This window comes from Lates calcarifer, linkage group LG4 (assembly GCF_001640805.2).
Source record: "Lates calcarifer isolate ASB-BC8 linkage group LG4, TLL_Latcal_v3, whole genome shotgun sequence".
Taxonomy (NCBI): Eukaryota; Metazoa; Chordata; class Actinopteri; family Centropomidae; genus Lates; species Lates calcarifer.
The window spans coordinates 16558876-16575066 of record NC_066836.1 but is presented as its reverse complement, the minus strand read 5'-3'; the positions used below and the strand labels follow the sequence as shown (position 1 = coordinate 16575066).

The window sequence follows — 16191 nt, the reverse complement described above, 5'->3', positions numbered from 1 at the left end:
CAAAATCAGCCGATGCAGTATCTCTTGATGGATGTTTATTCAAGTGAGATTTATTTGCATCATAGAAGTACATTCACTAATTTATGTAGTAAAATAATTCATAGAAAATCAAAGTTAAGAAAAATAGAATATTTTTCATGGTCACAGTGAATATAATCTGACCTATTGCGGAAGAATACAATGGCTTTGAAAGTGCCTCACAACTGAAACAGACATGGTGGACACATAATGCATGCACATGATGCAGCATGCATTCAATACAGGCATCAGAATGAGAAACAAACCTGGAATGGGGAGCTGCTGTTCATGCCCTTTTGACAAAAGGGCTTATTGATGATCAGGTCCTTTTTTTTAAACTTTTTTTTTTTTTTTTTGTCTTAAAAAAGATCCTTCACATCAACAGAATCTGTTCTGGTGCTGTTGAAAACCAGGCAGTCATGCAGTATTTAAACCCAAAGTAAAGGTTTCTCAAGCCCCATTCAAGTAGATACACTTACTGTACATATTTTACTTGGAAGCTAGATAATCAAGTGTTAGATACAGTGTAATACTTTGTGCGAAGTAAGTTGCATCAAGAGTGAAAGTCTAACGCACGCTGACCTTACATGTGGTCCTTGTGACTAACATTCTCCTACAGTACAGGTGTGTCGCTGTCTCTGAATGTTGCCTGAACATTTGTACATTGCTCTCCGTTCATAATATTACATTGGCATGGTGGAACATTTATTAACTCTTTGAGCCAGAGTTTTCTAAATCAGTCAATTGTCTTGATTCTCCTTTATCTGACTCATTAGAGGGTAGTTCCTCTGGGGTTGTGTTTAAGTCATGCCTGTTGGGCTGAGTGTTAGCAGCCTGGGTTGATGGTTGTGTCCCATTCGCGCACACAACCGTACCCTCTGACTTGCTGAAACTGAACAGCTTCCCGGGACTGAATGTCCTGTTGGGGGACTGTGACCTCTCCTGGCCACTAGGGGGAACCGAAGAGGTCACTGTTGACCCAGGTGTCGCTCCAACCGCCACCGCAGGCTCTTTTTTCACCTCAGGTGACTTCAGGAACTTCAGAAATCCTGGGAGCTTCGCCTCACCTCCCGTTGGGGACTGGGCCGGTGAGCGTGAGGTCCCGGAGGAGAACTTCCCCTGCAGCGGGATGATCTGCTTTAGCTTCATCACATTGTTGTTCCCCAGCAGAGAGCTGGGTCTCTTAGGCTTGTCCCCTGGCTTGCCCCCTGGTGTTTTGTCGTGGTGATGCTGGTGCTGGGTGTCCGCCTTGTGGTACTCGCTCTCCTGGCGGGCCTCGGCCTGCAGCTCAGCCTGGCGCTGAAGCTCCTCCTCTTCACGCCGACGTCTGAGCTGCTGTTGGAAGTGCTGCTGGGCCTGCTGCTCATGCTTCTAAACGGAGAGGCATGTTAAAATAAAGATACAGAAGAGGGGAAAGAAAGGGTTGTGGGAAGGAAGACAGAAACAGAAGAGAGATGGGAGAGAACTGGATAAGGAAAAGCATGAGTATGTGGTAGCAGTGAAAAGAGCACAGTTTTAGCACTTCAGGGTTATACTAGAAGTTCTGCGGATCAGAATGTTTACTTAGAGTAACTGACCCTGTCTGCCCTCCTGCATTTCACATCTTCACTGTAGAAGTTGTCATAGTTCACACAAACAAGCTGTTTGTGACTTGTTCACACTAAATGTGCTGACTTTTGCTCACAGGTCTACTTTACTCTCCCTATGACAAGACTTATCTTAGGACACCATTAAGACAAAGTGCTACTGAAATGATACAACACTGTACAAACAAACAACAGCCAAACACATACAGGTATTTCTCATGGACAGTCGGAAAAGGCTGCACTCATGTACGTTTTTGGACAATGCACACCAACAGACCAAGGGACACAAAGGGATTTGCATATAGAAATACGATGTAAATTGGACAAATGTTGGCCGAAGGTCTTTCAAGCTATGACACAACTATACCTTGAAAGCTTCCCTTCGTCGATACTCTAGCTTGGCCATCTCTTCTGCTACCCAGCCTGGGATATCAGGGATGGCAACATGGATGACGTACTTTAGGAGGATTGCAAAGTGCTGTAAACCACCAAGACCACAAAGGGACAGGCTCAACACATGGTTACATCAAGACACAATCACATTCTCTTTCCTATTTTGTACTTTTTCTGTAGACAAAGCAGCACATCTCATACACATACCAAAAACTCTTGTGAGGTTTGGCGTTCGTGAATGAACCTGGCTCAAAAATTAGATTTTTACAAAGTCACAACAACAAAAAAAAGCAGGCCATGCACATCTGTACTTCTTCTGTATTATTAAAAAGTGTCATTTTGGTAATAAAACTACAATTTCTTTAAACTACAACATGGACAAACCTGCATTTGCCTTACACAGAACCGTGCATACCTCCAGTAAGACGATGGAGATGATGGTCATTTCAGGACTCAACCAGGGGAACAGACGCTGCAGCTGCCCACACTGACCAATCAGGTAACAGTTAACTATGATAGCTATCAAGCCCATAGCCTCCATTGCAGTCTGTTGAGAGAAAGAGAGAGAGAGAATCACAGGCTATCAGATGCTCCAGCTAAGCACACCGCAGCCTGGCAGGCTTGTCTGACAAGCGAAACACACTGACCTGCCATTGTCCGATGTTCTCCACTCTCTGTCCGAAGGGCCTCTGCAGGCCAGTACAGAGCTTGAGGGCATCGCTGCGGATCTCGATGATGTTGTTGATAAGAGCACACATGGCCGCCAAGGGAAACGCAGATGAGAAGAGCACCACGTAGCCAAACTGAATGAACATCTCCTGGTAGTCCTGAAGCGTGTCCTGTCAGGGACAAACATCATGAACGAACATAGTTTTTTCATTGACACATTGTTGTGAATTTGTATACATATTATTTTTTGAAGTTAGTTAAATTTTCATTTCTTTCAACTCTACCAGGAGCCCCACCTCATACGTCTGCATGCAGCTCTCAATCTCAGCCTGGGTCAGAGTGACAGTTTTGGACTCTTCTGGCGGATCAATCCATGACTTCTTGTCCTCTTTCCCCTCGCCTACGTTCTTTCTTCTCTGACAGAGAGAGTCAGATTCCTTCGGAGAGGACACAATGGCATTCTCCTTGGTCTCCTGCTAAAGTAAACATTAGACTGCAATACTTTCTCTAGCAACAACTAGGGCATCTTAAATTCTGCAGCTTTGCAGTGGATAGTTTAATTCTGATCTGTTGGTAGGAAGTTGAGATGAATGAGATGAATCTACACAGAGTGTGTCACTTAATTCATAAAACTACATCAAACACATTAAACTATACTGGAGAGAGTTGGAATTATCCAAATACAACAAGAGATTTTTGTTACATGATTAAGAAAACAGGCAATTTTACACTAAATGAGTGAGGTGGACATTTTTGCAGTGCTGGAAAAGAAAGACAACACCACAAAGCTGCAGTGTGGGATGATAAATGATAATAATAAGCAGACCACATACTTGAGACAGCAATTCACAATCACTGTCCTCATCACAACTGTCAAAAATACTTGATGGATCCATCCCTTCCTCCACCAGTGTAGGACTATCCTCGAGGAAGCTGTCATCCCCCGTCTGCATTTCTGTGGTGACGTCCTGGTAGTCAACCTTCTCCGTGAAGCTGACTTTACGTTGTTTCAGAGCGCTGTCATTCATGTCCCACTCCTCTTCTGAGAGCCTGAATCCGGCTTTCAGATCCCCTCTTCTCTTTGGCTCTGGGTTACCGTTAGCAGTGTGACTGACAGGGATCCCTCTGGGACCCAGGAAGGAATAGGCTGTCATCGAGGCTTGGGCCTTTCCCAGAGCCAGGCGGCCATATTTGAGCACGATGGCTTGGAGTAGCTCCCAAAGCACCTTTGGGGTGAAGACGCCCAGCTTGTTTTGTTCATAGAGATAAGGCTGGAGGACCTCTTTGATGTTCTGTAGGAACTGCCGAAAGATCAGTAGAGTGGCAAGCATCTGTGAGGAGTGGGAGAACATCTGTTACTGTGCCGAGTGTAAGAAGTGCAAAACAGAAAACACATGCACATTTCCAAAAGTGTTTAGCAAGCACAAGTGATGTAAATATTCACTCTGTCCAAATGTACCAAAGTAGTTCACTGCCTGACATGATCCCTGAACATTTACAGCTTCTGATACACCACATGGCATTAAAGCAACTAGAATAAATTACAGTCTCTCTGACTGAAAAGCTAAATTTGTGAGTATTATAACACACCCTTTCTAAATCAATTTACTTACAGATTTTACTGCTGCAGCTTTGCTTGGTCTGGTATGACCAGCAACCTATGGCAGCTAAAGTAATGTTCCATTCATTTTCTGTAACTGATAATTCACTAAACCACTCCCCTGAACAGCAACTGTCCAATCACAGCTTAGCAGCTAAAACTAGGCATGGCAGACCTGTCATGCTTTGGATTTTTCTACATGCTGAAGTGGTGTGCACGGGGCTGCAGGGGGAGAAATAATCTGCATTTATTTATTTATTGGATTTATTTTAAACCAAAAACAAAAGTGCAAGGAATAAGTTAAGTGTGTGTTTGGTTGTGTCTGAAATGACCCCCTTGTTCACTTATTCACAACTCCTGACATATGAGACACTAAATAGTTAACTCAAAAGTGAGCAGTAAATCAAGATTACAGACATTTAGAAATTAGCATCATTTTGTGTTAATTCTGCCAAAGACAACGTTTTCATTGAATCATGGAGCTCACGGTTGCTTTAGTGGAGAGAGTTGTTTAGCTGACAAAATTGACAGTGTCTGGCTAGAAATAAGTCCTTTTCTGAAATTAAGGAATCATTGTTTCAAAATGATTTGAGTTGTTAGCTGTTGGAAACCCGGAGGTTTGACAAGTGTAACAATAGTAACTGGGGGCGGGGTGGGGTTAGTGAACGGTCAAGTGCTTTTTTTTGGTCAGAGTGGTTACTATTACACACTGACACTTTTAAAGACCAAACAACCTGTAAGGTCAAAATACTACTGATAGCTGTTGCTACCTCCTTCAGTCGCTCCATGTCCTTGAGGTAGAATCCAATGTAGAAAAGGCTTAGGTAAGAATTGATGAATTCAAACTGTAAAACAACCAGAAAATATAGAAGGAAGTCAAACACTCAGTCAGGATCTCTATCAATATATATTCAACCCCAAACTGAAGAGGAAGTGTGACTTACAAAAACCATCTTGATGATGAGATTATTCTCATAGGCACTCTGAAGTCTATAGTTCTCTAGTTGAAGAAATAAGAGAAGAATTACTCAGTGTACAGCTTAATGATGATAGAAAGGCTGCTTTGTTTCTATTTTAACTGCCCCACAGAGCTTTTCTAGAAACCTCATAGCTAAAAGCTTTCTACACCAGTAATTAGGTAGCACTAAAAACATAGTCATACTATGAAGGTACCTGCCCTCAAAAATGTTCCAGTTTAATAAGAGATAATACTTCACTATTGTGCCCGGGGAGTTCATTTTGTGTCTCTCACCCATGTCGTTGAGCCAGTAGGCAATCTTCTTATACACTTCATCACATATGGTTACAGTAATGGCCAGAAGTATCTTAGGAATGAATCTCGTAATACCAGGTAGCTCCTGAATCTCCATCACCACTTCCTGCAAGGTGAATTAGAAGCATGATAAATATTTAATAAGTCCTATTCATTCGTATCTACTCACAAATCCCAGAGCTATTTTTATAAGGCCATTAAATGAATATGAAATCATGAGAGGTATATTTGAATGCAGCCTATTTAACCTGTTTCTGAAAACAATATAATTCACAAATCATCAGACTGAAATGTAACTATGGATTTTATGTTTGTCTAATATATATATAATTTACTGGAAAGCTCTTCACAAGAAATACAGGCACACAGTATCATCCCCCATTTATCAGCTCCAGACTATATCGACTACAGTTCTTTTCCTTGAACTCGCTCGCTGTGTTATCTGTTCAGACCTGCAGTTCCAGGCAGAGGAGCATAGCGAGGAAGACAAAACAGAGGCAGAGGAGGCAGATGGGCAGGCTGACCAGCCATCTGAACAGGGCTCTCTTCCAGGGTGGGTAGTAGAACTCCTCACAGCCTGTTATGGGACTGCAGCGCTTCACACCCTGCAGAGACAGCAGCAGAAGAGGAGAGAGATGGAGAGAGTATTACAGACACATTTTTTTCCATGACTGCACTCATCTCAACTGTAAAATGGACTGGAGATATTGTGCAAAATGCTCTGTTTGCTTGATTGTTTAATGGATGCATTCTTTTTATATGATAACAGTCAGTCGTGTCTTTGCATTTCTTGCTGTTGTGAGCCAGTTCATTGTGGGAAACAGCAGATAAATGAAAATGAAGCACCAACTTACACGACATTTTGAGGTAACATTTTTTACCTAGATCAACGTTGCTGTTTTTTTTTTTACAACTTTCTATATGTACAAAAAAATACCTTAGTGGCCGAGGTCTAGTACATACTGTTTAATGTTTTCTCACACTACTTTTTCATATTCTTCAATTTCACAACTGTGATACTGTTGCCTGAAGGTTCCCCCCCAAAAAAACTTACTCGCCCAACGTGGGGCTCGAACCCACGACCCTGAGATTAAGAGTCTCATGCTCTACCGACTGAGCTAGCCGGGCATGTTGCACCAGGCCCCCACATGCTTTTTCAAAGGGGTCACCCACAGCCCCTCATTCAAGTCCTCTATTCATTCCACACAACAGGAGGCACCCCCATAACCGTCCCCCCACACTCCCTCCTTAAAGACCACGTGTGGTACAAAAGACACGCTCTTGTTGTAAACCGACCACATTTCCTGGTATTGTTTGCCAATCCAGAGGCTGCAGAGTTGTGCAAGTGCTCAAAGACTGCATTAAACCACCACGTTTTACATGAGGAGATCTGTACGCTGAAATGAAAGAATTTTGTCAGAATTTCATCTGTGCAAGCTCAGGATATGGCAACAATCCTCACCCTGAACTGCGGCCTGGGTTCCTCCAAGGACTCGGCAGGGGTGTCCAAAGTGCCCCACCGGTAGGCCAGTTCTGCTTCTCGCCTCTTCCAGCGCTCCAAAAACAACGTCGCCCACACAACATTGAAGAGGGCAAAAACCACGCAGCAGATATCCTGACTGGTCTGTGCAGGAACATATAATTAATATTACATAACGCCTGTAATGATTATTACGCCATCAAGTTTTCAGTTGTTTCACTCAAAGCAAAAGTCTGTACCATTCATGAATTCACTGTTTTGTTATGTATATGCACTGTGTACTGTTTCAGCTTGTTGTAAAATGCAGTTTTATTTTAAGTCAATGTGACATTTGACAAGACAAGAAAAGGAAATAATGAGAAATGTATGAAGAAAGACCACAAAACAAACTTGAAAGGTAAAACCAGAATTACAAATCAGCACCAGTGCACTTCTCACGTTACAGTTCAAGGATGATTTTCAGTTATTTCCTCTAAGAACATTAGGGGAGAGAAGAGACAAATCTTAGTTTCAAATACCTGGTCAGCTTCTGCTAGTATCCAGAGCAGGAAGCCGATGACAGCAGGGTAAAGCATGGAGTTGGTGTAGAAACCCAGCCAGGCAAAATACATGCCGATCTTCACTCCAAAGTAGTCACAGATATCATCTACAAAGCAGGTGAAATTGTAAACACCTAATATTCTGGCTTTGGGGTGAAAGATCACATTGCACTGAGCAACTGACAAATTGCAATAAAAAACAGATCATAGTATTTTATAGTGTCAGTTAATGTGACACTTTAACACCAGCCTGTTGTTTACTGTCCTGCTAAATTTTCTTCAAAATAAACCTGTGATACTTCCTACCCAGGGGCTGCCTTTCACATACAGCTTGGACCCAAGATGTCATCAGCTGGTTAAGGATCCTCTGCTCATGGAGAGGGAACATTTGATGGATCACCCCCCGAGCTACCAGCTCTGGAACTAGAAACAACCCAAGACAAAATGAAGACATTTTTATCTCAGGTGACATTTGTTCCATGTTTGACAAAATTTTAAATGGTTGCATGTCCTTCTGCTACAACCCAGCATCTGAAAAATTACACTGGTTAGCTTAATGAGGTGGCTACATAAAAGACCAAAATTTTGAAGGTGCTCTATGTAGGTTTTTGCTATTGCTACACACATACTTACCAAGACCTTCGGCCATTGTTGAGTACTTCTTCAGCCTCCAGTTAGGACATCCAGACTGGATGCCGATCCATCCAGACTGGATGTCCTAACTGGACTCCCTGCTGCTGTCTCCAGCAGGGAGTTCAGCATGTTTGATGCTCTTCTAGACTGATAAATAAACAGCTGTTAATGCTAACAATGGCTATGCACCGATAGCAAAAACGTACATATAGCACCTTTAAGGTGACCAGATAACCTTGACCTTGTCCTCTGTTTTTCAGCAGAACAATGGTTTTTAGTTAAAACACCACAATCAATTTAAACTGTTTCAAAAGAAACGTTGTATATAGAATTCACTGCACAGATTAATGATGCTATTTCAAAGGAAACATGGAGCAGCATGGAAAAGGTCACTCATAATAAATAACAGCATACTGATTGGCTGTCCCTCCAGGAAGTGAATGTTGTGAAGCACCTCCCCCTGTTTGGCTCGCAGGTTGTCCAGCCAATACTTAATGATGCTCTGACGCTCCTGAACACATTTACAAATAAAGGGACAAAAAAAGATAATGACTGTGCTATAATTAATATAGACACTATTAATCTTTCATAAAATTAAAATCAACAGCATAGGGGTCATATTCCCAAAATATTCACAGCAACACTGACAGTTTCACCTCTAACCTGTGAGGTGAAGAAACAGAGCTCGCTCTCTATGTTCTCATAGATGTTGTCCTCCTCACAGGAAAAGCGCCGCATCCCACCACCGAACTGCGGTTTGACGGCCTTATGCATGCCCATCTGCTCTGCTCCTCGCAGTAAGCTGAGCGTGAGGGAAGAGGGTAAATGAACAGCAGGATCAAACCCGATGGGGCTCTGACACTATGCAGAGGCTGAGCTGCAGATGTTTGATAGATTAAGTGCATTAAGGGCACAAAAACAACAACAAACAGTGACACACGCAACCATAACTGGGAGATGACTCTCAGTGTGGTTTCTAAATATAATATAGCTAGATATTTGTGTAAATACACTTCTCATCTCAGCAAGAAAGCAAATAAGTGTACTCCCACAATGTCAAAGTATTCCTTCAACTTTTGAAGCTTTTCAAAATGGCTTCAAAAATTAAAAAACACCCTCAACAAACAAAACAAAAAAACACAAATATCCACTCTCTCTGTGTTGCCTTTGTCTGCTGTGGCGCAGAAATGTTCATACACATGCACATATACATGAGCACTGAAAACGCACATGCTCATGTTTCTATACCGTACATAGTGACAACCCTCATTAACATAATGTATTCCATTCAGTTTTACTTTTACAATCTTAGCAATATTTTCACAGTTTAGGACACCATCCCAGTGATTTATGATAAAAGTCTTACTCAGCAACTTATCTGCACACATGCAAGGATGCAGTGACATTTAGACCAGAGGCTTTAAAAACAACAGGAGTTCTGAGATGACAACGTGACCAAATTAGTGACTCAGACAATGTGGCAAAACTGGGGGTTCTTTTACAACCTATCTAACAGGCATATTATTGCCTGTGAAATGAAAAAGCACCTCAGAAATGTCCATTTCACACAACAAGACAACAAAAAGAACATTTCTCCAGGTGGAGATTTGAAATGGTTTTGTAAACTCTAGGGTTACCCAAATTTTAACAAACCATACAGGAATATGAGCATGTGGAATATGAGTAATTCTTGACCTTAGACACAGTGGTTTGTCTGCCAGTGTTGCCTGGCATCATTCTTATCATTGTTGCTGTATCCCATGGTACAAAATGGTGCCAAAAACCAGTAGGACCATTGTTCTAACATCAATCCTAATATCAAGTACTGGCACACAACAGCTGCTTGGAAAAGAAAGGACCAGTGAAAATGTCCTCACTCAAAACAATTCAAAGACAGGAACACAAGCGCCCACACATGCATGCAAACACACACACACACACACACACACACACACACACACACACACACACACACACACACATACAGTTTCAGAGTCTTACTTCTCAAATGTTGTCGTGATGAAGAAGGCATGCGCCTGGGTGTGTTTATGCTGTCGAATTTGAATGCTGACTTGTGGGATTCCAATACGAATCTGATTCAGGAGCCACAGCAGAGTGTGATCATCTATTGTATCTGGGGGGGGGGATTGCATTTATAGACAAATTAGTTTTAATGTTGAATATGAACACAAAAATTCATATTTTGAAACACATCTCTGTCTCACCATTCACTATAATTCATAACATGCTTGCAGGCAAGTTTGCCAAAGGCAGGAATTGATGAATTTGCTGCTGAATAAAGAGGCTGAACCAAACCCATCCTTCATCCCCCTGACAGAAGGGCCAAGCAGCAGCAGGGTGGTGGTGACAGTAAAAGGTCACCTCACTTAAATCCCTGTCTACATACATCACAGTAATTTTTTCCTCAGGTTGAGAGAGTGGACTTTAACCCAGACTGATTCCAGCTGTTCAGCCGACTGTATGCAGCATATTTTGTCTTAATTAACCCAATTTGTGTCGACATTTTATAATTACACTAATGGCACCATTTCATAACTACAATTTAAAACCATTAACATAAAACCATAAATGACTGAGATTTTAACTCCACCAGCAAAAAAATTCTAGAGAATTCTACATTGTTACAAATACACGTCCTAATACGCTGAATGAACAGCAGAATCCATTCACCAAAAATCATCAATTGTCAATTGCCAAACATTGTCCCACTCTTATCCATGGAACAGATTTGTTAAATGCAGGACCATTAGTTGAATTCAGCTTCTCAGTGTAATTGAAGGGCTTAAAAAGTAGGAATGTCAATGCTGAAGTACTAAAAGACTCTGACATGTCTGATGAAGTGTAACAGCTGAAAGCTTTTGAAATTTTTGTTTCAAGTTTACGCCTTGATGTAAACACTGAAAGTAACTGAATTATTGAGTTCAGAATAAACAATAAATGGAGTCAAACTGTTAGTTGACGATGAAGAACCAAGGATAGTCTGAGCAGCAGTACAGTGTAAGTAAGCTGAGGTGCTGAGGGGCATTTGTATGACACACTGTGTCATCTAGGCTGCATTAATACTGTTTATATAGACAATTAGCATAGCACTGAGCAAAGAATCCTAAGCAAATAGCCTCAAAAGAAACATAAAATTCTTGAGGTCTGGTTGTTTACTCATGTTTTCAAAATGAAAGCTATCTAAACAAGAACTGCTCCTTGTGCTCACATTGCTTTATGTACAATATTTGTTGAACAAAACTATTACTAATACTGCGCAACAAAAGAAGCACCTAATATCTACTAATATCTGTAGATAAATCCCATTGATGTGTTACATCATAACGTACAGGTTTTGTACACTGTATGTGTGTATGACGTTTATCTGGGTCAAACTGCAACGTCAGTTTGATCAGAAGCTTCCAATTCACACTTTATGCAGCTCCCTTAAAATATCCTGCAGAGAGGACACAGGTGCTAAGTGGATGAGATCTAGTTGTCCCCGGAGATGGTTTTTAAGTCCAAGTCATATGTCTGAGTGGCTGGCTGACCACCAAAGACATTTAATGAGGATGCACTGTTCTCTCTAGAGAGAAGGATTCATCAAATGACAAACGGAGAAGACAGCTTACCGTACCTGGGAATGTCATCAGGATGTCACAGTTTTCGGTGGGCACCATCTTCAACCAGGACTTCCGAGACATAATGAAATGTCGGGCCTGGAGAAGCCGTTTACCAAACAGTTTATCTGAAAGGGAGGGAGGGCGTCAGACTGGGGTTAATAATGGTTAAAATGATTACAGAGGATAAGTGAGAAAGAGGGCTAGGCAGAATGTGTGTGAGAGAGGAAGAGAGGGGCAGGCAGATGGTGATATTTTCTCATCAGGGTGATCAAGGACACAGATGACAGGTTAGTCATTAGTATCACTCTGCCACTCACCACTGATGTTATTTCTTCACCATATTTTCTGTCCTTTCTCCTTTTTTTTTTGCCCCATCATCGAGATGACAGAAATGTCCAAAATAATTGTTCAGCCAGCGTGAAGGTTGACTGTGCTGCACCGGTCATATGACTGAGCAAACACTATGAGCAGCAAACAAATAGATGATCTGTGAAGCTGCCTGGTGTGTAAATAGCCGCCAACAAAAACTAGGCTTTTTAAGTCTCTAAAACCTTGAAATGCAGGCAAAGCAACAGGCCTTGGTTTTCACAGGGTTCACACTGGTACATCATCACAATAGAGTCTAAACTTTGAAGTCATCGTTTTTGCAGTGTCTTCTTCTTTCACGCGTTGGTTCTCACTCTAAAGTCACACTCTCTGCCTCACACAGGCACAATAGCCACAGTGACTGACCGATCTCTTCATTGTTCACTGAATCGCACTGTGACACTCTCTAAGTACGTGTCCGTGATCAGGATTTCACATCCTGCAGCGTACAGTAACTGCATTGTCACACCACCTTCTTCCACCGCGTCTTCTCTCTCCTACTCAGACCCATGATTGCTGCCGTCACCTCCCTGCTACAGTGCAATGTCCTAGACCGAGATGTAATAGCGCGTAATAGTGTGTACCTGTGATACCTGTTAGAAAACTGTGCAAACAGGGTCATGTTCTTGTTATCATGCTGCACTTCTGATTTAGGAGTTTGTTTATCCAGCGATATTAGAAATATGATGAGATGTATAAGTCACAGAGCAATTCTGCTGATTAAACTGTGCGTACGACTGTGTGTGTGTGTGCTAAAGTGTGTATGTGTGTGACATAATGATGCAATACAAGCAAAATCACTGACACTGAATGGGTTTTTTTTCTTTGTCTTGCGGGCGCTTTATGTTTCAAAGAACTTCAGACTGACTGTCTCTGACATAATTGCTTATTAAGGCTGGCTCTTCCTCAGGATATGTAGATACATCTAACATGCAAATTGCCTTGCCAAGCAACAGCAATGTATCAATTCAGAGCCACATTATTATGTATGATGAAGATTTAATGCCTCAGCTGCTGGGCTACATTGCAGAACTGTAGACTATCTATCTTCTGTATACTTTTCCTTTTGTGTGAACAGTTGTGATGAACCATACAGACTAGGCAGCCATCTTTGATGCTTTTTAACATTGGCTACGCAATCAAAACCTACTGTTCATCAGCTGGTATTATAATTCCATCGCAGTATTTTTTTGAAATAGGATATCTAATTCTGTTGTCAAAGATATAAAGTTATTTCTATGTCAGTTTTGAAAACTGAGAAATGAGAACATCATACATAACAGTAAATACATAGGCTTACATATACATAGTGATTCAGTCATTTATATATCTTTTCAATATCACCCAATTCAGTTTGCTAAAAAGAACTACATTTATCAAATTACCTACATTGTGAATCTCATGCAGATGTAATTTTACTGATATAGTAATTTTCAGTAAATGTCTATAAAATGATACAAGTGACATCAACCTAGAAATTCAAAGCACCAATCAGCCAAAAACCCCACTTTCTTTAACTAGTCATGCTGCGTCAACAGGACAAAAATAAAAAGGGAACGCATGCACTGGTGTATACCATCCACTAAGTCTATCCATCCATATCAGACAGACCATCACATAACCACCTGCGGGGTGGTTATGCAGTCCAGTTCACCGCACTTGCATCTTGGGAATAAAGTGGAGTGGATGATATAAATACAGAAAGCACGCACAGGCCACAAGCAACAGGCAGGGAATCAAACCTCTGGAGTGACAGTGAATAGACTCACCACGAGCTGTCACGTCAGTTTTTCAACAAATGCGGGCAACTCGGGCTGTACACAGACTTTGTAAACGCAGGGTGGAGTGGTAATCTGTTAGCCTCATGAACCACACTGATGGCTAGCCATCAGCAAAAATCATCATTCAGACGCTATAGCTCAGCCAAACAAACGGCCACTGCAAAAGGCTAGAATCACATGTAGAATCATTTATCTTGTTAAAACAGATGTAGACGAGGGCACGAAACTCTGATATTTCAAGATCACTTCAGGCTGTGAAACTGCTCACCACCAGCTGATAATGGCCTTAGGATGGTAAATTATTTCAGCCAGAGGCACTGCTGGCACACACCACAGTGGTGCAGAAAAACTCACCTTTGCAGTCAGATAAGTGATCGGCCATTGTTAGAAAATCTAAAATGGGTTCACTTTAATGACTGTAACAACCTTTGAATGTGAGAGGTTCATTTTTATGCTTTGTAAGTCTTTATCACCTGTCCATAGAAATATGGTTGAGATTTTCTCCAACTGGTTTTACATTGATTGGCTTGAAATCTAGATGCAAATTTAAGCAATAGCTGCAGTGACACTGTTCAGGCTGGGACTATAAAGGTTTTATAGTCATATGCAGAGGGCCAGACTAATACCTGAGTCTCTCCTCTTTATCAGAAGTACTGGATGGGATGATTCAGGGACCCTGAAGATGGACATGGACCGTGGGGAAATAAAGGTTACAAAATGTCAAGTGCTGCTTAATAATCCTCACAATGTAAAATCCGGAAATAACCATAGCACTAGTCTATTTGCTTACTCACCAGTGATAAATTCCTTCTGTACGATCCTCAAGTCTCCAACACCTTAGACAAAACGGACGCAGCTGACATCTGAGACTGCAACACAATCTTTACTCTCTTCAAAGTATAGTGTAGCACAGCCCCGTCGGGACATGCACCTCCGCTGCATAAAGACTCCTGCATGCACCTGTGGACCACAAAGCCTGACTCTTCCCGGGCCCTGTCTGAATCGGAATGCGCACTGTGTAGCGGGAAAAGGAAAAGACGCACCGAAATCAAAACCCAATCACAGACGACTGACCCTTCTTGTCTCCAGTGAGTCATTCAGTGAAGTCTATTAATTATCAGTGACTGCACCATGATGTTGCCTATGCGCGCAAGCCTAATCTCCGTAATCCTCATCCTTTTTTTTGGCAAATGAACATAAATACTCAGCTTCCTCTCATCTCCTCTGAACACACGCACTGTATTTTACCGTTTTTTTTTCTGTGACACTCACCGAGCACCCCGGACGGTGCTGAGGACGTTTGCTGCTGCTGCTGCTGCTGGATGTTGTTGGTCCTTTGCTGCTGCTGCTGCTGCTCGCTTGGCACCGTCCTCTCCATCCTCTCCCCTGCCCCGTCGCTGTCGTCGACGTCTGCGGTTCCGCTGCTGGTGCCGCTGCTGCTGCTGCTGCTGCCGCTGCTACTGTTTACAGTAGCGTCGGTATCAGGTGCTCCGGTGCTGCCCGCCGCCTGCATGGTAGTGTACAAACACTCCAGGTGGTGAAGGGGCTCAAAAACCGCACTGCACGGAGGACTCTTTTATGGCATGATCGTTGCATGTAAAAGGGAAAACCTTAGTGTATCTGACAGACGAGGAGGAGGAGGTGGAGGAGGAGGAGGAGGGGGAAGAGGAGGAGGAGGAGGGGGAGGAACATGATCATGGCATCTACACGTTACGCGCACCAGTCGTGACTGGATAGTGACGACAGAGTTCAGGGAGACACCGCGCAGACTACAGGTCTGAAAAACAATGGCATACGTGTCATGTTTATGGCTGCACATGCAGAGCTGAAGGTGGATCAATCGCCAGTGCCTTCGACGATGTTGATCAGGATAAATCTGCCTCGTGCTGTACTACAATAACTTCACATATTTAGATGAACTGTCTTCTCTATTCGTCCTAAATACCTAGCCCAGGCGAGGCTACATACAGCAGGACATCGTTCGAAATATTTTTTGGACCATATTTTGTTCTTAATGGAGTAAATCTATACTTGCAGGGTTTGCATTTACCCTAAAGTACATATTATAATTATTATAATATTATAATAATATTACTAATATTATTATAATATTATAATAATTATAATATTATAATAATATTACTTGAAAAGCAAGTAAGTAATAAATAAAACTCGAGGTCCCAGACTGCAGACTAGCACACGGCCGTATTAATCAGATAAGACTCCTGGG

At 42.1% G+C, this 16191-nt stretch overlaps 1 protein-coding gene and 1 non-coding gene across 5 annotated transcripts; both read right to left on the bottom strand.

The window, feature by feature from the left end:
• Positions 1–20: 20 nt before the first annotated feature.
• On the bottom strand, positions 21–15987 carry ano8a (anoctamin 8a). 4 transcript variants are annotated; one of them, XM_018677093.2, is made up of 18 exons: positions 15234–15987; positions 11829–11939; positions 10193–10325; positions 8855–8993; positions 8606–8702; positions 7865–7981; positions 7538–7665; positions 7002–7163; positions 5992–6144; positions 5519–5645; positions 5211–5266; positions 5037–5111; positions 3500–3997; positions 2963–3142; positions 2645–2836; positions 2413–2544; positions 1972–2082; positions 21–1389 (listed from the first exon to the last, which is right to left on the bottom strand). In XM_018677093.2, the coding sequence occupies exons 1-18, from the start codon at positions 15472–15474 to the stop codon at positions 727–729; spliced, it is 3315 nt and encodes a 1104-aa protein (XP_018532609.1). In that variant the 5' UTR covers positions 15475–15987; the 3' UTR covers positions 21–726. The 4 variants fall into 4 exon arrangements, with proteins under 4 accessions (XP_018532609.1, XP_018532611.1, XP_018532610.1 ...); XM_018677095.2 differs by having other exon boundaries at positions 21–1386; XM_018677094.2 differs by having other exon boundaries at positions 2963–3139.
• Positions 6595–6667, bottom strand: trnak-cuu (transfer RNA lysine (anticodon CUU)). The gene has a single exon. It is a non-coding gene; the product is annotated as a tRNA-Lys (tRNA).
• Positions 15988–16191: the final 204 nt, after the last annotated feature.

Excerpts from the sequence above, each read along its gene's own strand:
- ano8a (XM_018677093.2), bottom strand. The coding sequence starts at position 15,474 with ATGCAGGCGGCGGGCAGCACCGGAGCACCTGATACCGACGCTACTGTA. Across the intron at positions 7,666-7,864 it reads ATGTGAAAGGCAGCCCCTGG|ATGATATCTGTGACTACTTT; the intron begins GTAGGAAGTATC and ends CCTGCTTTGTAG. Across the intron at positions 7,164-7,537 it reads TACTAGCAGAAGCTGACCAG|ACCAGTCAGGATATCTGCTG; the intron begins GTATTTGAAACT and ends GTTCCTGCACAG.